This window comes from Zingiber officinale, chromosome 3A, assembly GCF_018446385.1.
Source record: "Zingiber officinale cultivar Zhangliang chromosome 3A, Zo_v1.1, whole genome shotgun sequence".
Lineage (NCBI taxonomy): Eukaryota > Viridiplantae > Streptophyta > Magnoliopsida > Zingiberales > Zingiberaceae > Zingiber > Zingiber officinale.
Window position 1 is genome coordinate 145,784,418 of NC_055990.1, and position 21,978 is coordinate 145,806,395.

The window sequence follows — 21,978 nt, forward strand, 5'->3', positions numbered from 1 at the left end:
AGTGAAACGAAAGCTAAGGAGGAGAGGGGCCCACTTTTGTCCTTTTCATTAATTTCCCTTTTTTAAAATGTCATTAGACATAATATTTATTTTATGTGGGTGATGTGTCGTCTCCTGCCATCACCATCTCCACTTGTTTTTTTTTTTTTTTTTGTAATTTTTTTCCTTTTAATTATTAAATGAGTTATTTATTGATTGCCTTCCATTGGATGGCCGTCATGGATAAGATTTGACCACTTACATGTGGACAATAGATGGCAAGAATCTACGCGCGAGACAAGAGTTAGGACTTAGTCAACTTTGAAGGGAGGTCAAAGTTAACCAGTCGACGAAAAAATGGAGAAATTTGGCCAACTGATTTTACGTGTTTAAGGTGCCTTTTACTTGGTCTAATGGAAACAGTATCTTAAAGTAGCCAAAATAAAATTAAAAAAAATAAAAATAACAAAAGGTAAAGCGGTCGTCTTCAAAAAATCTCAATCAGGTCGTCTCAAGATTAACATAAAAGAAATAAATTATGATAATTAAAATGATAATTGGATGGAGGATGAATTATGCCGAATGTAAGAAAAGGAAAAAGAGGGCTTTAAATTTTCTTATGAGTATTTTAGAGTATTTTTTTTTATTATTTTATGGTCAAAACATAATAAATAAAAAATATAAAAATACTAAATTTATTAATTAAATTTTACTATAATTCGATATGTGTTTATAGGAATTGTGTGGCATGATTGATTGTGATTTGATGGACATTTCTTGAGGTTTTGAATTCAATTTTGATAGATAATATTTTTAGAGAATAAGTTCCACCGGATTAATCATCAGATAAATCCATGATATATCTCTCAGTATTATTAGTGGTTTGAACTCCTTAATGACTTTAGGTGTTTGCTAATCTTTGATCAGCCGTCTTTTTTACGGCTATAAAAGCGCGATAATTTAAATATATGAAATCAAGATGTAGGAAAAAGGAGGGGTCAAAGTAAAAGTGGTTGACCCACCAACCAAAGAAAGCAACATTTTGTATTAAGCACGTGACCTTTTTTGGACATTATTTAAAGAAAAAACAAGTAATTTCTTTATTTAAAAAAAATAAAAATAATCAAAAGCAAGTAAATTCTTTATTTTGTTTTAATATTTAAGTCGTATGTTTTACGAGCTAAGTATAGAGATTTATTTTAACCCAAAATTAAATAAAAGAAATAAATTTTCTTTTTGAAAAATATCTAAAAAGTGGGACTCTGTAAATGTTTTAAATTCTAATATTTTCCATTTAATCACTTTGTTTAATCCAAAAGTGTCTTTTTTTTTAAAAAAAATACATGTTAGAAAAAAAAAGCAATGGGTAGTCAACGGACCGCTCAGTTTACTTGAAAGAAGAGAGGTTATCCTCTGTTTACTTTGTTGATATTATTTTGAAAGTGTGGAGTTGTTAATATTTATTTTTTAAATGAGTATTTTAAAGGTTAAATTATGTTATATTTTATTTTCTATAATCTTAATTATTTTAAGTAATCAATCACGATTATATAGATAATTCGAACCAAATGCACCTTAAAATTGGACACGGTAAGCGATCGATAGATGCGCAATTCAAGACGATCAGGAGACGACATGTAAACGATGAACTAAGGGGTAGGAATGTAATTTTATCCCAGGGCGAGATGAAAACCTTTTCCCGCTTCCCGAACAGTGCAATTAACGGTATCCATAACCGCGTCTGATTCAACGGCTGGGAGGCCCTCGTGGGACACGTGTGCAATCATCTGTTCGTCGATTCGTCCCCTGTCTCGGGGACGTGAGCGAATTCACACGCTACAAATCGTTTTGTACATGTTAAATGACCGGAATGCCCTCCTTGAAGATCTAATATTTCTGAGTATTTTCTTGAGAAAAAAAATCCATTTTTATTTCAAATTAGCACCAGATTTTTTTTTAAAAAAAAACCCATCATTTTTCACACTTTTTCTTAATTAAATGCGTTTTTTTTAATTATTAATTATTAAAGCGAACAAGTGGCTTCGTTTTCCGTCTCTTCTCTCTCTCCTCTCCTTCCTCGCTGTTTCGCCCCTCGTTTGTCCTACCGACCTCTCTCCGCCGCTCGAAATCCTCGCCTTATCGCCGGAATAGCGACCTCCGTCGGCGGAATTATCCCCTACGGAGGCGCTACGTTTGCCTTGCTGGCGGGATTCTTCGTCGCTAGCTCGCTTGTTGCGCCGTTGGGGAGAGAGGGACGTCTCTGGATCTCTTGCTGTTTTCGCCGGTGGAACCGGAATGCGGGTTCAGATTTCGTACTTATAGCTCCGGGCATCTGCGGAGACTGTTGGATTCGGGGCTAGAAACCGGTGATTGTGACGGTAACCGCGGGATTTTTTTTTTGAGTCGCCCTTTTGGTTTTCTCTCTTGTTTTCCTTGGCTTTGGCGTTGGTATTTTACTTCCTTGATGCTTGATCTTTGTGAAAAATCTATTTTTTTTTTTTACATGTGTATCTAGATTTCCTTTTTCTTCCTATCTTATCCAGTCCCGTGAGAATATTGCGAATTTGGTCTCTTGACTAGGAGGATAAACTAATAGCCTTTTAGTTGGCTAACTTTCGTGATTTTTCTTTTTCTTTTTCTTTCCTTTGTCACAATTTACATGGAAGCGGAAACGGCTCTATGTAACTAGCTCTCTTTACACTGTTTATTAGATGAAATGACCTTGAATAGTATCAATTTTGAAAAAAAAAAATGGTAGTACTAATGTTGAAGACTAATTGCCTTGCTTTTTGTCCCCCTTTGATTGGTTGCTTTATTAAATCAAACAAAGAAAACATATTAAAGGTGCGATTGATATGAAGAAAAGTAATTAACGTTCTCCACAGTGAATGCAGCTGCACGAACAAATTACAAGGGAAATGGTGGAGCTCTTTTACACAGCCAGGAAGCTGAGAAATGCTTAGCATGAAAGCTCAAATGCATATAAATCCATTTAAAGTACAACTGACAAATAGGGCAGAAGAAGGGGGAAAAGTAAAACAATTACTCAAAATCATTTGATTTATGTCATTGATAGTTCTAGAGCTATAGGTGAAGATATCTAAGTAGAACAAGATATAACAGTAGTGTATAAATTAGCTGTACATGTGTCTTCGTGCAAGATAATATTTACAACCTCTTCTGGAACTCCATATAAGATAATGAATGACACTAATATAATACCTTGGCCTAACAAGCTATCTAGGCATATTGGTGGGGATGGATATACATGGTCAAGATCCAATCAAGTGGCATTATGGATTGCCCATTGGTTCTCCAGGAGGACCAAGATTTTATCATATAGTTGTAAGCTGTTTGACGTTCAAGATAAATGTTAGTAAGAACCAATTGGTTGTGGTTCATTTTTGGGTCAATGTTGTATGATCTTCTCTGTTGCAGAGATGAGGATGTTAAGGTGGATGTGTGGACATATGAGGATGGACAAAATAAGAAATGAGAGCATTAGAGAGAAAGTCGGAGTTGCATCTATTGAGAAAAAACTCCGAGAGACACGTTTAAGATGGTACGGACATGTACTTAGACGACCAATAAATGCTCCAGTAGGCGATGTGAAACTATGATAAACATACATATCAAACAAGGAAGAGGAAGACCAAAAAAGACTTGATTAGCAACAATAAAACAAGATAAAATTTATTTAAATATAGATGATGATATAATAGGAGATAGAGCTCAATGACGTAAAAGGATTCATACAGCCAACCCCACGTAGTGGGAAAAGGCTTGGTTGTAGTTGTTGTTATATGATCTTCTCTCCTTCTCAAGTATGAAAGTGAGAAAAGGAAAAAAATACAAATGCCATTTGGATCTGCTTGGACATTTGCCACCTCCAAGCACATTATAACAATAAGGCATATGCCTCAAACCCCATATAATAAAGGTTTTAACCATGGAATGGCCTATTTGCTTTAAGGTTAAGATTGCATATCCAATCTCTCCAAATCCTGTATTGACAGGACATCTTACTGTCCGGTTAAACTATTGCTAAAGATCAAATAGTCCAGAGTGCAGAAATCTAGTGATTAATAAATTATCTGATCCCCCTAAACAGGTTCTGGTTGGGCTAACTTTTGTATTGTTTCTGGTAATTCATAGGTTCTCGATAGCATGTTATTCAATAAACAATATTGTCCAGGTACAGATGACAGTTTTAGTAAGTAAAACTTATACAAGGGAAGTTTATCATCACTTTTTGAAAAGCCATAAACATCCTTTAACTAAATGGATAGAAATCTGTGGTATTGTCAAAATTGGTTCTCTTTGCTCCTGACGATTGTGGGATGGGATTTCACAAATTTTAATATTAACATATTAGTAATTCTATTTAATTTACTAACCTTTTTTTTTTTTTTTTGAAATTGAGTACCAATGAACAAACTTTACCTAAGATACTATTAGAATGTAACACAGTCAATAAATAAAAGAATGGGAAAAGAAGCAGAAAAACAAAACATTAAGTGAAGGCAGAGAATATTGTCCAAACAGTGTGGTGCGCCAAATACTGCAATCTATGTAACATGGCCTGGAATTTATTGCTGTGAAGGTGTTTAACATTTCCAGTGAAGTAAAGATGCATAGCAAAGGTGGTGAACATCTGTAACTCTAATCTGTTGCCCTGAAACTTTTTTTTATCATTTCTTCCTCCAAAATCCATGCCTGAGCATAAGCATTAAGAATCCATGACTATTCCTTTGTGCTGTGCTTCCATATAAGAAAGAAGATGCATATCTAACAATCCCCAAGTAACAGGCTCTTAAGTTAAGCTTATTATAACCACCAGCTGAGTAAAATTCTGAACAATATGCTGACCCAATGGTGAAGGAGTCATTGTTCACCCGTCACTCATCCAGCATTTGTGACACCAGAAACTGAAGCTTCTGAAGGTCTTGCCAATTCATTGGATAACATTAGAAAGTCTGAGGAAGCTATATCTACTAATAGTTGCCTCTTCTTGTTTCATCATCAAGTATTTCACGTACATCTTTCATACTAGGTAAATTAATGTCGATACTAATTCATTCACCTTACGCTTTCACTCTGATCTGTTCCTTATTGACAGGTTTATGGAAGTGTATGCTTGGGTAGAGATGTTGAAAATCATTAGAATAACTGGAACATAAAAAGACTTCAAATATTGCAGCTGTGTCTGTTTCTTTGCTAGTAATATGATGACAAGAAGTGGAGGTGTTCCCTTAGAAGCATCCATATCATGGGGCACGAGAATACATAGAAGTACCACTGGAATTCCTCATCTGAGCGGTGCTAGCAGAGAAGCTTTTTCAAAGCATAAATTGGAGAAATTCAACACATCTAATTTACAGAGGATCAATGACATTCCAGAGTGCCCTGTTTTTTATCCAACAATGGAGGAATTTGAGAATCCCATAGATTATATTCAGAAAATTGCTCCTGAAGCTTCAAAATTTGGTAATAACCCTTTTTCCATTTGCTTTGTAGGTTTGTGTTCATCACAAGAAAATGTTTTGTGAAGTTCATCTATCAGGCAGGTCTTTCCCTTTACATTTTCCAATATTGTGCTGAAACTCATAGTGCTGCCACACTATTTCAGGTATATGCAAGATCGTGTCACCCTTACTTGCCTCAGTACCTGCTGGCATTGTTTTGATGAAGGAGAAAGCTGGGTTCAGGTTTACTACTAGGGTGCAGCCTTTTCGGCTTGCTGAGTGGAGTGCCGATGACAAAATCAGCTTTTTCATGAGTGGAAGGTTAGTAACTCTCACAAAGTGGGTTCCAAAAGTTGATAGCTTTTTTCCCTTAGCTTCTGAGATTTGGATTCAGAAACTATACGATTCGGGAATTTGAGAAGATGGCAAACAAGGTATTTTCCCGTCGATATTCAAGTGCCGGATATCTCCCAGATAGATACTTGGAAGGGGAATTCTGGCATGAAATTAGCAGTGGAAAGATAGAATCTGTTGAATATGCATGTGATGTTGATGGTAGTGCATTTTCGTCTTCTCCTAATGACCAACTTGGAAAAAGCAAGTGGAATTTGAAGGTACTTCTTTTTCTATACTGTGTTGTTTATTTTTCTCAAGTTCTGAACTATTCAGATTTTTCTTCAATCAATATAAAAAAGGGATCTGCACACTGGTCACCTTGGTAATGTTTTCGCATCATTTGATAGAATCAGCTAATAATAAAAAGAAGCATGCATCCCAACTATTTGAGCCAGCTATATGAGGATTTTATCCCACAACTGAACCATGGGGATGTTATTGTTAGTGGTATTGAAATCTTTTAAATCAGATATGGTTTCGTTAACTAGAGTTTCTTTATCTCCTCCTACCTATCATGCTCTCAGCGCTAATTGATTCAACTTGTCTTTAAATATGTTCTTACCATTTTAATATGTTTCCTCTCATTTTGTCATGTATTGGAACAACACAATCAATCCTAGATAGTGGTCATTTTGATTTATCTCCTTTGTTAACTTTACAAACTCATACGCATTAAAATGGATTATTATTGTGAATGGTGATTAGCAAAGGGGATTGGGTTCCTAACACAATTTAAAAAAAAAAAAAGGCAGCCCGGTGCACGAAGCTCCCGCTATGCAGGATCCTGGGGAACAGTTCCTAACACAATTAAAGTTGGAAAAAAATAAAAAAAATATTATATGAAAGAAGTGATGATAATTAAAAGGATTTAATCAAAATTGAATAATTCCCTACCCTAAATAAGATAATTACCCAAGCAAAAGCTACCTTATCTAACTTATTCTCCTAAATAGAAGTATCTTTTGAAATGAGCTTTTACAGTCTAAAACTTTTAAAATTTAAATAATTTGCATTACTTCACAAGCTCATCTTAGCATTCTTACTAAATCTAATGGAATGCTCCCAAAATATGACAAGAATATTATATTATTGTGCTCTGAATGCATAATATATATATATATATATAGAGAGAGAGAGAGAGAGAGAGGATAAATAATTTTGTTACTTTTTCTAAACCTCCAAATTTAGAAAAGAAGTATCAGTAGTAATTCTGAGGTGAAGAACAATTTTCATAATGTCGTCTTTTCTTGTGTTATCCACAATTGACAACTTTCTTGGCACTAATCAATATTCATACATCTGTTTTTATTATTTGAAAGCATACAAATAACAATTATATTTTGCATGTCACTTGCTTCCAACATTTGTGCATAACTACAAACTCAGTTTCAGTGATTCTAATATCCTGTGAACCTATAATAGCATCCTTCAGTATCATAGTTTGAATACCATGGGGTAGCTATTTCTGCAAAAGGTCATACGCTAACTTCAGGCGCCCCACACAGCCGGCCCCACTACCATGGTAGCTATTTTTGTATTTTACGTTGACTAAGATGAATCAATTTAGTTTTTGAAATATAACTTTTTTTTCCATTTTTTTTTGTTGTGGGAATACTAGCTTCCTAGATGGCCTACTATGCAGGCAAAAATGATTTTGACCACCCTTCACTATTTTCCATGCTTGTGTTGTCTCTCATTTTGGTGAATCAGATGCCTGTCATCGTCCTAGGGAGCAAATTAGTTTTTATTCTTGAACTTTAAAACCAATGTACTTCTACATGTTTTTTTTTCTGAAAAGAATGATGGAGAATAATTTTGTAATATTATAATTCTACACCTTTATACTGTAGTTCTTCGAATGTGGTTTATCATTGTAGATAATCTGGTTACCAAACATTCATTGTAGATTTTAACTCTCCATTACCATGATTCTTCTGTTCTTGCATACAGAGACTTTCTCGTGATCCCAAGTCCACATTGCGACTTCTGAAAGTTGCAATTCCTGTAAGTAATGATCTATAAACCAGTAAGAATAATCTACTTGCTTAATTTTCTGTTAAGTAATTACGTTCTTGTTTCTCATATTAATTTTCAGGGAGTTACAGACCCCATGCTCTATATCGGGATGTTATTCAGTATGTTTGCTTGGCATGTGGAAGATCATTACCTATACAGGTATACAAAAGCATTTGACTGTCCGAATTGTTCATCTATCACTGTTGCTGCACAACATCTTATGTATAACCTCTCTTGGCAGTATCAACTATCATCATTGTGGAGCATCTAAAACATGGTATGGTGTGCCAGGCCATGCTGCCACCACATTTGAGAAGGTGGTCAGGGAGAATGTGTATGGCGAAGAGCTACTAGCTTCGAAAGGAGATGATGCTGCATTTAATGTTCTTGTAGAAAAGACAACAATGTTTCCGCCTAATATACTATTAGAAAATGATGTTCCTGTGTGCAAAGCTGTACAAAGACCTGGAGAATTTGTCGTGACCTTTCCACGAGCTTATCACGCCGGTTTTAGCCACGGTAAGAGTTTTCGAATTCCAAGTTTTTGCTTGTCCACATCTTTAAATTGAACATTCTTAGAGATTACTGTGTGTTCTTGGTAGCATTACTTTATAATATTTTCTATGTTCAAACTTATGTGCATACATGTATGATTACCTATTGTGTCAATACGTCTGCTGTCCTATTTTCAATACACATCTTGAACCTTTCAAACTGCAGGTTTCAATTGCGCTGAGGCAGTGAACTTTGCTCCTGATGATTGGTTTCAATTTGGCTCCATAGCGAGCAATCATTATGCACTTTTGAAAAGAAGTCCTTTATTTTCATATGAGGAGCTAGTCTGCAAGGAAGCGGTGTTACTTGATAATAGATTTTTTAATGCAAATTCATTAAATCTAAGACAGGTGAAAGACTTCTCCTCTCAACGCATGATAATGATTTCTTTTGTGCAATTGATACGATTGCAGCACCGTGCTAGATGGTTGTTAAAGAAAGGTGGCGCACACATGCACCATTCTTCGAATTTAACTGGAATAGTACTCTGCAGTATATGCAGGCGCGACTGCTATTTATGTTATTTTCAGTGCCATTGCAATTCACAACCTGTCTGCCTTCACCATGGTAAACACAAAAGTTACCTGAGTTTTTTTTGTTGATGGTATTTCATGGTGTATGTATCTCACTGTTGCTTATTGCAAAATGACAGTCAAAGAAAGAGCTGATTACTATTGTTGTGGTAAGTGCATCCTCTTTATGAGGAAGGACCTGCAAGAACTGGAAGCTATAGCACAGAAGTTTGAGCAGGAAGATGGTATAAAAGTGGCAATTCAAAAGCAAAACTTGCTGTGTGAAACCAAAGAAGATGGCTATAGTCCATATTGCGAGATCAACTTTTTTCAAACTCCTGAAACTGATGCAAAAATTGGTTTCTGCTCACAAAGTTCAAATTGCATATCACAGAAAGAACACATTGTGCATGGCTCTCTCGTATTTCAAACATTTTCTGATTCCTCAACTTTATCATCTTCGATTGTGCTGGATGATGGTTCTTCAGTAGAAAATGATGTAAGTACTGAATTTGAACTTCGATATTGAAAATGTTAAGATTCATTAAACTCAATTTTGGTATCCATATGCCCTCGATGCAGGATTGTGGAAAGATTAATAAAGGATCCCAAGCTAACTGTTTCCATAGGTCTTCAAGAAGTGAATATGCCTCAACGCAATTTAGTAAATCATACAATAAACATTCAAGTGACTGCACCATGGGTTTCAGTTCTGTTCTTCCACAAGATAGTGATGATTCTGACTGTGAAATCTTCCGTGTGAAGCGCCGATCTTCTACTAACTTGGTCAAGAGACCTGTAAATCACGTAACTAGCACAAGAATTCCTGAACACCAGGTAATTTCCTCAAACTACCATTTATTTATCACCTTTATTGTGCAATTATTTTTTTATTAGTCTTTTTGTGTATAGTTTACCTTGTCGCATAGAGCTCAATGGAGGGATTAGAATAGTTTCTATATCTTTACCAAACTGTTTGGGGTTGGAAACCTGAATCTTAAATTAATTGTTACATCGTCTCAAATTTTTTTAGGTCTCCCTCTACCCCTAGCAAGTTGCACCTTTGAGTCTATTTAAGACTGCTAATATTAGACATCATTTAACACAACATAACTCTACAATATTCAAAACATGACTAACGAAGAAAAACCCACAAGTGACACAATGGACTTGAATATATGAATGTGTAACATGATTAGACTGAGTAAATTAGTTTATAAAAACTTGATAATTCTCTGTATCAGATGAGTTCTTTAGAAAGTTTAATTAGTCGTAGATACTGTAATTTAGTTATTTTAAAATGCATAATTGATTTTTGTTTTATTTGATATAGTTTTATATTGAAGTGAACGATACAATCCATGTGGTTTAACTTGTCTTACTCATCTTTAAATACGTGCCTTAAATATAATCTGATTGTACTCCTTAAACCTTTTGTCACTTAAAGTCAAAACGTTTTATTTTGGTACATATGACATAGCCTACATATAAATTGTCTCCTAAAACCTTAGTAAGTCAAAAAAGTTTTATGTTGATACGATGAATCAGCCGCATATGTTATGTTTAACAGACATAGTACAATTTGCGACCTCTTATTTCGCAGAATCTATTTGTTGTTGGTTTAAAGGACTCTTTGTTTGTGCTCTTTAAACATCTTGTTGCAACTCATCAACAAAGTCATCCTGAAAAGTTTTAACAGATGTTTTTTCTCCCGTCAGGCGCTTAAGCGATTGAAGAAGCTTCATCAGAGTGGAGAATCTGCACATCTACCATTTCATAAAGAACACTCAAACCACTGCAGGATATAAACGAGGCAAAAGATCTCATCTCTCTCTCTTTTTTTCCTTTTGACCTAACACAGATTGATCCAAATCAGTGATTATCAAAGTCTTCAGTCTCCAAGTTTGGATTTGGATTTTAATCCTAACGCCTTCATGGGATTAACATGCTCAAAATTACTATTCATTAATTGTTCAGGTCTTTAGGTTGACTTTAGATTTAATTTTAATTCTGTGTTCCTAATTTTTGTCCCTCCAAGAGGAGGTGTGATGGTCAGATTGTATGTATATCCATTTATCTAAATCCACAACTAAAGGTGCCCATTGCCCCCTTGATCAGTTTCTCCAACAAGACTTATTTACAGTGATTGCATTCTTTTGTGTATGTATATAGTCAACCTCCGGTTCATCCGCAAAGATCAGTTACGACTACAAGTTGATTCATGGAAACTTTACATACCGAAGATCAGTACATGTATGTTGGGGGCATGAAAAGGGATGGTAGGTTTGATGCTTGCATTTTATGCTCTCATTTGAATTTGTATCTACTTAAGTATCGACTTTTTGGTGCGAGTGCCATGACAAAACGATCGGCCGAGGGTGGTTGCTGCTGCGCCCAAGCGATCATCGAAGTCGCAATGCAGGTGGAGGGCACAACTCATGGAAAATAGGCGATGAACAGATCGCAAATTGGAGCTTGAGGGTAAACAAACATGAACAAAAGAGTAATGGCAAGGCAAAGCAAGGTGTGCATAGGCAAGGAGTTGAGGTTGCCAATTTTGGTATCCTCTCCTTTCCTTTCTATGACGATAAACAAAGCCCTATTGTAAAGCATTTTCAGGTTCTGTTTACTTGGAGGGTGTGGATTGAATAACGATCCAATTTTATGGCTCCCATCATGGACGCGGCTCGTTATCTGCAAACGGGCTTGTATTCGGCCCGTTTGCGGCCCAAGTGCCGCTGGTACATGACGCCGCGAACCATCCGTCGTCGTGTCTTAAGTCGTACATTTTGCCATCGCCTCCGCCGACCGCCTCCAGGTCCTCGCTTCGGGCCTGCCAGGTTCCATAGGTACGCTTCGTATGGTTCCATCCAAAATTTGTCCACTTCGAGACTCTTCCATCGTGAATCGGCTCTTCGATTTCGTCAGCGCCATTCCTCTCCTTGGTATTTCGCAATCGTTGAAGTATTTGCCTTCGTTTGCTGAATTGTAGCTCCGAATTTGCTGAATTCATCACAACGCGGGCGCGGCACTCGAAGATCCAATCAAGCACCCGGAGAGCAGGCCGTGATCCGCTTTTTGGCACCCCTATTACGGACGGCGACGCTGAAAGGTATTTGTTCCTTCTTCCTGCCCTTCTATTGGTCGGATACCAGTGATGTTCTTTGCCAGTTTGGCTTCGAAAAAATTTCTCTTTTAGGAGGATTTCTTCTGCGGATTGAGTTTTGTAGATCTGTGTACTTTTTTATGCACCTTTATGGTTTGTGATTGTCAATTGGATATGGATCCGTGTAGCATGAGATTGCCAATGGGATCATTCAACTATTGCTTCGCGTCAGTTAGCTAGTATTGTCTTCATAGGGTATTTTTTGTGAAGCCTTTTAAATTTTTATTGGGCGTTCGTGTGCCACATGAGATTCATTTTATGAGTCAGAGGCCAACGTAGCTGCATCATGCTGTGCATTCTAGGTTTTAGGAGTACGAAGTGACGGGGTTATTGGTCTAGAGTGTGTTCTGGAAATTTATTTGAGGTTCTTTTGTTTAAGTAGCCTTAATTTTGTTTATTGTAATGAGTTTGCTGATGCGGGGCACTAAATGTACACTCTAGAAGATAAGCTGTATTGTTAGGGTAGGAAATATTTCACATATCAGATCAAGTTATTACTCATGAGCTTATATAGATGTAAATACTTCTGTATCCATAGATCATCCGTGCTCACTTTAGTAAACCTGAGACTTAATAATTGGGAATAATACACTTCCTCTTTCATTGATTAGTTTAGAGGTGTTCTAGAGAGATTATTTCACATATCAGATCAAGTTATTACTCATGAGCTTATATAGATGTAAATACTTCTGTATCCATAGATCATCCGTGCTCACTTTAGTAAACCTGAGACTTAATAATTGGGAATAATACACTTCTTCTTTCATTGATTAGTTTAGAGGTGTTCTAGAGAGATTATTTCACATATCAGATCAAGTTATTACTCATGAGCTTATATAGATGTAAATACTTCTGTATCCATAGATCATTTGTGCTCACTTTAGCAAACCTGAGACATAATAATTGTGAATAATACGCTTCTTCTTTCATTGATTAGTTTAGAGGTGTTCTAGAGAGATTAGAGTGACCAATTAATCTTTGTCGACTTCACCAAAATAATTGGCTTTACTCTAATTATTCTGATCTCCATTTCTCAAAGGTAGTTTATAGGGTCTCCTTTATATATTTTTACAAAATCTTTCACTGCATATTATAGTCACCTTTGTCATATTTTATTTTATTTTTATAAAGGTTATTGTATTATATAATTTAGTGATTTTACCACTGTAACTAATCTATAATATTTTTTTCTCTTTCAAGTTGAAAGTTTGGTTAAATACTTAAATGTCAGTATGTTGTTATTGTTCTTGCATGTTTTCATATTTTGTTTCACTAGCTGAATTATGAAATCAGTTCGTTTTTAAGGCTTATAAATGGGCAACCATTTCTATATAGTTTTCTACTATTTTTTGAGGTGATCATGTTTCCATAAGTGTTAGGATAAGTTTAATAAACTTCTTATGGCATATGTTTTCTAACAATATACTAAGTGTGATTCTAGATAGAATCAATGCTAAGAGCATCCACATCAGTTTCCCTATTACTATATCTAAAATTTAGGATAAATGACTCACTTTATTAAATTTAGACAATCACTTTTCACTACACATTACATCAACTACCCTAAAATTTCCATCATCCTTAATTTTTTATTATTTTCTTCTCTTTTTTTTATTTTTTATTATTATATTTATGGAATGAGTGGAAGGAGAGAGATTGAAAAGATTGAGTGGAAGGAGAGAGATTAAAAAGAAATATTATTTTATTTTTAGGGTAGAGGTTTCATTCCCTAAATTTAGAGAATCACTATTCATCAAATCTAAATTTAGGGAATGGATAGGGTAGCTGATGCAAAGGTTTTTTAGCTATCTTATCCAAAATTTAGGGTAAAATCTTTGGATAGGGTAGCTGATGTGGATGCTCTAAAGTTGAACTTTGGATACAATTTCTTTCTTCCAAAATCAAAGGTTATGGACTAATTAAAATAATAAACACTGACTACAACTTTGGTAATGCCCACTAGAATTGATGTGACGAGTATATAAAAATAGTGGACGATTTATTCACAAATATGGCTTTTAAGTGTGTAGAAAGATTGAAAATATATCTTTCCCATTTTTATGTCTCAAGGAATAAGCAACTTGGGCTAAACTGATTGTTTGTCTCCATCAACTTGTTCACCTTCTAATGTTCCCAATAATTCTTTGCCAATATGAGATTTCTCTCACTTTGCTTACTTGAAAGAGCAAGGTTTGAATAACCATTTGTAAATATGAAATTGAGTAATTGTATAGTGCATAACTACATATGCTGTAGTATCCAGTGCATTTGCTGACTAGAAGTGTTTTTCAAATAAGGCTTTATTAGTTCTTTTCACTTTTAGATTTGCCACTATGGATTATTTTAGTTGAATTTGGATCCCATTTATTATGTTTAACTAGCTCTAATGCTTTGGAATTTGGATGATTAGTGGGATTTGTCAGAATATATTGGCGAATTTTATTCGAATCTTGTATAAATATATATATTTAGATTGTCATTTTTTTTTAAAAAAAAATGTTTTTGACTATTTATCATTTATAAGTCGTGGTTAATGTAATATGAATTAGCAGGCATTGCCACTCAGGTGGCAAAATCTAACAACCACTGGGGATGGAACAACCAACTTTTCCAGGAAGACCCACCTCATCCTTTCCAACTGCTCCAAAAGCTTCAGCACCTCTCAGATCCTCAGGTCCTATTGTTGGCTTGGATGGATCTATTCCTTCTCGAGCTCCTACTCCTTTTGCCTCTTCAGGTCCTGTAGCTGAATTTGGGTCATCTTTTACTCCACAAACTACATCGCCATTTTTCTCCTCTGTTCCTGCTGTTGGCCCGCAGCCGGCTAACTTCGGAGAGCTGCCACCACCTATTAGGCCGAGTGGCCCTTCTAGTCCTCCATCTTATCAAGTTCAGAATGTCGGTTCTTATCAGCAAATGCAACCCGCAAGATATCATCCAATTGCTCAATCTTCGGTGCCCTTGGGCTCTCCACCTTTTATTGGTCAGCCACGCGGGTCGCCATATACTGGATCGTTTCAGCCTCAATCTCAAACTCCTACAGTGTCAATGGGTCTCACACCACAAAGTTCATCGCAAATGATACCAAGAAATACTGTGCCTCAGCTATCAGAGCCATCATTTACTGCAACTAAAATACCATCTCAACCACCTTTGCATGCATATTCAAATGTACCCCCAAGGTCTAGCATACCCTCATTTCAACCAGATCCACAGTTTCATGCTTCTGGGCCAGTTTCCCAACCACCGATGCAGGGTTTCACACCTGCTCATGTTCCTGCCAGACATGCTTCTCCTTATGCTCACCAAAGTATTGTGCCTCCACCGCCTCCTATTGGAGGTCCATTGGGTTATACTTCAAGGGATCAGCTGCAGCATCCTTTGACAGGACCTCCTCTTGGAGGTGTTCAAAGTCTAGTTGAAGAATTTCAGTCATTATCTGTTGGATCTGTTCCTGGGTCCCTCAATCCTGGAGTTGATACAAACTTACTTCCAAGGCCACTAAGCGGGGATGAAATTTCAACTAAAATTCCTGAGATGTACCACTTGAATTGCCATCCAAGATTCTTACGGCTGACTACTCATGCAATACCAAATTCTCAGTCATTGTTTTCTAGGTGGCATTTGCCTCTTGGAGCAGTGGTTCAGCCTCTAGCTGAAACTCCTGATGGGGTAAACTTATATTTTGTGCTTATTAAGTGGATGCCTTCTCATACCTTGCATGCATTTATCAATTATTTTCTTGCAGGATGAGGTACCAGTCATCAATTTTGGGCCAGTGGGCATTGTTCGCTGCCGAAGATGTCGTACATATATAAATCCCTATGTGATGTTCACAGATGCTGGAAGGAAGTGGAGGTGCAACCTTTGTTCTTTCCTCAATGATGGTATATAAACTCTCATATTTACATTCTGATGAAATCCACTTGGGCATTGTTATCCATGTTTTTTTTCCTAATGATTAGCTTATGTATTAGCTTGACAGTACTATGACCTGAAATATCATGGATCACCCGATTAAAATAATCTAATGATAGGGAGTGTAGTTTCAATCTTTTTGTAGGGCTTGGTACAATAGTGCTGCACTTATATTGTCTAGTTATCAGCTTTAATGTCCGCTCTCTAAGTGAACATGATCTAGCTTACTACTTGATCTTAGTACCTGAGGACCCTGGTGTTTATGTTGCAAGAAATATGGAACGCATCAACTGTAAAATGACTTATAGCTTAAAGAAGTTTAGAAGGTGTATATACCCCTTATTTTTTGGATTTTATCTGATCCCCATGTCCATTATGGACATGGTCTGGGAAAGTATAAATAGCATGGAGACTACTTTTATTGCATGAAATTTGATTAGAATAGATTTTCTGTATATTTTTTTTTGTCAGAAACATGTCATCTTTTCTCTACTTATATTGGTTGCTAGAATAAGCTCTTAGTTATCAGTATCTTGCTATGATCAGTGCCTGCGGAATATTATTGTGGGCTGGATGCCAGTGGCAGAAGATCTGATATTGACCAAAGACCTGAGCTATGCAAAGGTAGTGTAGAATTTGTTGCTTCAACAGAGTACATGGTTCGACCACCTATGCCGCCTCTATACTTTTTCCTCATTGATGTGTCCGTATCCGCTGTTCGTTCTGGTTTGCTTGAGGTAATATTTCGGGAAGATATAGTTCGACCACCTATGCCGCCTCTATATTATAGTATTTTCAAATTATTTAGCTAATGTTTGATATGGACCTCAGAATTCAGTTTGTCTTTTAACTAATTTGCAGATTGTTGCAAAGACCATCAAATCCTGCCTTGATGATTTACCTGGCTTTCCTAGGACACAAATTGGCTTTATAACATTTGACAACACATTGCATTTCCACAATCTGAAGGCAAGTAGTGTAGATTGTGAAAAGTTGTGTCGTGTAGCAGTAATATATGCCCCCATTGCTGGTCAATCTGGATAGCTTTGCTTGCTTGGCAAACAAATGTTTACAATTGTCAAACTTATTGTTGATTAATCTTTTTTTTTTCCAGTCTTCTTTAACACAGCCTCAAATGTTGGTGGTATCTGATCTGGATGATATATTTTTACCACTGCCTGATGATCTTCTCGTCAACTTATCTGAATCTAGGCATGTAGTTGAAGCATTCCTTGATAGCTTGCCGGTTATGTTCCAGAGCTCCGTTAATGTAGAATCAGCCCTTGGGCCTGCTCTTAAAGCATCATTCATGGTTATGGTAAATTGTCTTTCATCTGATTGGTTCCTTTTCATTGAATTTAATGTTTCATTTACATGTTTTGTGCTTTTCTGACAGAGTCAACTTGGAGGGAAGTTGCTCATTTTTCAGAGTACATTGCCATCACTTGGTGTTGGCCGTTTGAGACTTCGTGGAGATGATCTTCGTGTTTATGGGACAGACAAAGAACATATTTTAAGACTACCTGAAGATTCATTCTATAAGCAGATGGCTGCCGAGTTTACAAAGAACCAGATTGCAGTGGACATATATGCTTTCAGTGAGAAGTACACAGATATTGCTTCTTTAGGTGACATCCCAAAACTCTTCATCGAGTGGTTCTATAAGATGGCATTCCACATGTCTTTATGCATTTTTCTTTGTTTTTGCAGGATCTCTGGCCAAGTATACTGGTGGCCAGGTATATCATTATCCATCATTTCAGGTTGCTATTCACCATGAGAAACTTAGCTATGAGTTGGGTAGGAATCTTAGAAGGGAGACTGCCTGGGAAGCTGTGATGCGCATAAGATGTGGGAAAGGTTATTAATAGAACTAATTCTCCTTCTGTAGTTTTTTTCCCTCAAAGCTAATGTGGGACAAGCAATTGATTTTCTGAGAACAACTTTTTTGCGTTTCAGGTGTCCGCTTTACAAATTACCATGGACATTTTATGCTACGATCAACTGATTTGTTAGCCCTTCCTGCTGTAGATTGTGACAAAGCCTTCGCAATGCAGTTGTCTCTGGAAGAAAACCTAATGACAACTCAAACTGTATACTTTCAAGTTGCCCTTTTGTATCCTTTTCTATAGTAAAATGCATATTTGCTACAGTGTAAGGGATCAATTGGGTGAGAATTCTGGTCAGGTAAAAAATGACTTTCCACATTCAAACAAAGTGTCTCTTGAAATCCCTAATGCTTCTATGAACTAACCTAAACAATTCCACGCAAGTTAGAGCAATAAAATTTTTAGATGACGGTTCGCATGAAAAGCACTGCTGCAGCAATTTGAATTATGCAGGTGTCGACACTTGTGCCTTTGTAATTTCTGTTGAGAACATTCTGAAATTTTGCGTCTGAGATGAATGTAGCATTGTCATTTCCATCACCTTTTGAACTATGCTTTTAAGTTTGACTTGCTAAAACGATAATTAAAATGCATGCTAGTTGTGGATGTTGAGATAGGAAATGCCGCTGGGAGTTTTCTTTCAGTATCAAGATAATAAGAACCTGCTTTGTTGTATTCATGAGCTCTTTTTTACTTGAAAATTTTGTGGACTATTGAAGCTTCTAGTCACCTGGAACCATGATGAAATTTTGTGGAATGGAAATGATGGGCAAGTCCTTATCTGGCATAGATATACTTCCTCAACAGGTGAGAGACGAATTAGAGTTCACACAGCAGCTGCACCAGTAGTAACCGATCTTAATGAGATGTACAATCAGGCGGATACTGGTGCCATTATCTCTTTGTTGGGTAGGATTGGTAAGTAGAAACATTGGTCTCTGTAGTATGTTTGAAAATTTCTTGTTTGGATTCTTAAGGTGAAAGATCCTGCAGCAATTGAGAACTCACTATCACAGAAGCTGGACGATGCTAGACAATCAATTCATTTGAAACTCATGAAAAGCCTTAAAGAGTACCGAAATCTCTTTGCTGTTCAGCACCGTCTGAGTGGAAGACTGATATATCCAGAATCTTTGAGATTGTTGCCATTGTATGTATTGGCTCTTTGTAAATCTGTAGCTCTTCGTGGAGGGTATGCCGATGCTCCGCTAGATGATCGATGTGCAGCTGGTTACACTATGATGATACTACCTGTAAGCAGGATGCTTAAACTTCTCTATCCTTCCTTGTTTAGGATCGATGAGAATCTTCTGAAGGTATTTGCATTTTTTTTTCTGCTAAGAAGTACATTCCTTTTGTTACATCTTTGACTAACTTTTCAAGTTGTTTTAGATTTTCCTAAAATTTTCTATACTGATAAAAAATTGTTTTGAAAATTGTAATTTTTTTTCTTAAGAATTGAAGGACACTTTTTTTAATGCTCCTCATTTCATGCACCTGATTTTTTTTTTTAAATTATATTTCTTTCTTGAATGACTTTGCAAATGGTATTATGGCAAGGATCGATCATGTTCAACATTGTATTATTTGCCTACTCGCAGGACGGAAAAGAATCTCAGGAACCATTGATACAGTTACCGCTAACAGCCCTAAACTTGGATCCCAAAGGCATTTATATTTTAGATGACGGGTTCAACTTTGTTATTTGGTTAGGCAGGATGCTCCCAGCTGATTTAGTCAGTAATATCCTTGGAGCTGATTTAGCTGGCGTCCCCGATCTATCCAAGGTATAGTCTACACTCCATTTAACCTTTTGCTTATGTTGTTAAAACTGAACACATTTCTATATTTGGGGCCATCATCATGAAATCATAGTTCTATATTTTGAAGTGTGCTACATAAATCTTTACCCCTCCCTTGAATTCTATGCAAGAGCATATTACAAATAACATGTAGTTTTTTTTTAAAATCAATTTAAATTATGTTAACATATTTTCTAATTCTACGTCTGTTAATATATATATTTGATTTTATTTTTTTATAGTAACCCCACAAATGAATCTTAACAGTCTCATTGTGTTATATTGACTTTTGCATGCATTGTTTTCTAATTGCCTAACACTTCAACCATGAACTATCATGGATCCTAACATTGTCTTAAATGTTATAATTGAATTACATAGTTGAAAAGCAATCTCCTTCACGGTTATGGTTGAATATGATCTTCAGTTCAACTCGGAACTTGTTCTTATTCAGCTAGACTTGGTAGAGAAAATTTCAATGGACATTCATACTTCAGATTCATAACCAGTGTCACTTTACTTATAGATTTATTTTCTTATGGCCTTCATTTGACAAATTTAATTTCTTTTGTCCAATTATTATCTTACAAACATGGAAATCAATAAAGAAATCTGGTTCCATCTGGCTTGATATATTGATTGTGGTTTTATATTCGTATGATTCAACTTTTCTTGACCTTGATTAGCCAAATCTATTCACTGGTATGGTCGCAACCATTCTAAGCATACACTTTGGTTACAGTATTCAATTCATGCTTGTGCCTTCAGCCACTCAATACCCAATATTTTCTTTGTCAAGTTTAGCTTGGTTAAGAAATGTTGTCGTTAGGATCGCCGTCATCATTGCTAAGCCATGTTTATCTCAACTCTTCATGGTTGGGTACATAAAACTTTTTCATTCATTGAGTTCTATGTTAGGCTATATCGGCAGTAATATTCTAGCCCTTTTATCCACCTATCGTTTCAATTGTTCTAAATATAGAATCTTGTTTTGTAGGCTGTGGTTTTCGAACATGACAACCCCATCTCAAAGAAACTGTTGATGATATTGAACCGATTGAGAGAAAAGAACTTTTCGTCCTATCCATCCTGTCGCCTCGTAAGGCAGGGCGAACAACCGAGAGAGCTCTCCCTGTTTCTTGCCAATCTCGTCGAGGACCCAACCGCTGGATCCAGCAGCTACGTCGATTGGATCTTTCAAGTTCATAGGCAATCACAGAGCTAATGACCGCGTCATGCAGCAGCAATTTCTTCTCTTTCCTTTTGTCTCGATCTCTGCGCGGTTGATTGAGCTTGACGAATTCTAAATTCTCCCGGTTTAGTGAAGGCATCTTTTAAGATTAAACGGAGACAATTCTTGATCAACTCTCATGTTGAATAATTCGTTTCATCTTGTAACCCTTTCGCTTGCTTAAACTGCTATTTATTCCTCTGTAGATTACAAATCTGTATTTTTGATCAGTGATAACTGTTCCATGTCGTGATTCCTGTAAAAACAAAAAACACTAAAATGAAGTGTGTTTTCATGTGGCCAGTAACGTGAAATAGTGCGAAAGTGCTTTTGCATTACTTTTGAACATCATTAGAGCATCCGCAATACATCCGTGTTATAACACCCGCCATCTCATCAAAAAGTACGGGGTCCATTGCTACATAGTCGTTATAACAACATTTCTCTCACTCACATTCTCTTTAACGTTAATACTCATTATTCATGGGTCCCATCGTACATTTAAAATTATATCATATTAAATAAATAAAATTTAAATGAATAATAATATTATTAAAAAAATCTTTATTATTTATTAGTTACCCATTTTATTTATTTTTTCTAATTTTAAGATTTTATTCAATTATTAAAACAATTTTTTTAAAAAAAACCATGGGTGGACCAGCCCTTTGCACAAGAATTGTACTTTGAACGCGTTCAATTGTTTGAACGCGTTCAAAGTGGGGGGTGTTATAACACCCCTCCACAATAGGTAGTAATACCAAGGAGTGTTATAACACCTCCTATTAACAAGCATTACAGCTGCCCTTATGCCAATTTATGTATAATGTACTTAGGTATTCAGATCTTACAACCTGATTAATTATGGGTAGATGGTCCAGTCCTATATGTCAAGGATCAAACCCTCATAATATTAATTATGGGTAGATGGTCCGGTCCTATATGTCAAGGATCAAACCCTCTAATTATGAGGTAGGCGGTCCGGTCATATATATGCTAAGATTGAACCCTCACTGCCTATAAAAATTATCCAGCCGTCTGTTTCATTT

The 21,978-nt window shown here is 36.2% G+C and overlaps 2 protein-coding genes across 2 annotated transcripts; both read left to right on the plus strand.

Moving 5' to 3' along the window:
* The first annotated feature begins 2,025 nt into the window (after nucleotides 1-2,025).
* LOC122052662 (lysine-specific demethylase JMJ706-like) lies at nucleotides 2,026-11,040 on the plus strand. The gene is made up of 11 exons (XM_042614311.1): nucleotides 2,026-2,357; nucleotides 5,099-5,466; nucleotides 5,609-5,765; nucleotides 5,839-6,058; nucleotides 7,791-7,844; nucleotides 7,936-8,015; nucleotides 8,098-8,375; nucleotides 8,577-8,978; nucleotides 9,064-9,422; nucleotides 9,506-9,760; nucleotides 10,642-11,040. Exons 2-11 carry the CDS (start codon nucleotides 5,205-5,207, stop codon nucleotides 10,729-10,731), a joined length of 2,157 nt encoding a protein of 718 aa, XP_042470245.1. The 5' UTR covers nucleotides 2,026-2,357; nucleotides 5,099-5,204; the 3' UTR covers nucleotides 10,732-11,040.
* An 84-nt stretch (nucleotides 11,041-11,124) lies between these two features.
* LOC122052661 (protein transport protein Sec24-like At3g07100) lies at nucleotides 11,125-21,232 on the plus strand. The gene is made up of 14 exons (XM_042614310.1): nucleotides 11,125-11,772; nucleotides 11,916-12,035; nucleotides 14,642-15,761; nucleotides 15,838-15,976; nucleotides 16,554-16,744; nucleotides 16,869-16,976; nucleotides 17,122-17,325; nucleotides 17,404-17,635; nucleotides 17,718-17,867; nucleotides 17,967-18,123; nucleotides 18,687-18,814; nucleotides 18,890-19,212; nucleotides 19,498-19,683; nucleotides 20,696-21,232. Exons 3-14 carry the CDS (start codon nucleotides 14,682-14,684, stop codon nucleotides 20,921-20,923), a joined length of 3,126 nt encoding a protein of 1,041 aa, XP_042470244.1. The 5' UTR covers nucleotides 11,125-11,772; nucleotides 11,916-12,035; nucleotides 14,642-14,681; the 3' UTR covers nucleotides 20,924-21,232.
* Nucleotides 21,233-21,978: the final 746 nt, after the last annotated feature.

What these genes read in the sequence shown, in the direction of transcription:
- LOC122052662 (XM_042614311.1), top strand. Translation starts at nt 5,205, where the DNA reads ATGATGACAAGAAGTGGAGGTGTTCCCTTAGAAGCATCCATATCATGG. An exon ending in GAAGATCATTACCTATACAG is followed by an intron (nt 8,016 to 8,097) that starts GTATACAAAAGC and finishes CTCTCTTGGCAG; the next exon opens with TATCAACTATCATCATTGTG. An exon ending in TCACGCCGGTTTTAGCCACG is followed by an intron (nt 8,376 to 8,576) that starts GTAAGAGTTTTC and finishes TTCAAACTGCAG; the next exon opens with GTTTCAATTGCGCTGAGGCA.
- LOC122052661 (XM_042614310.1), top strand. Translation starts at nt 14,682, where the DNA reads ATGGAACAACCAACTTTTCCAGGAAGACCCACCTCATCCTTTCCAACT. An exon ending in TTCGTTCTGGTTTGCTTGAG is followed by an intron (nt 16,745 to 16,868) that starts GTAATATTTCGG and finishes ACTAATTTGCAG; the next exon opens with ATTGTTGCAAAGACCATCAA. An exon ending in TACTTTCAAGTTGCCCTTTT is followed by an intron (nt 18,124 to 18,686) that starts GTATCCTTTTCT and finishes TATCTGGCATAG; the next exon opens with ATATACTTCCTCAACAGGTG.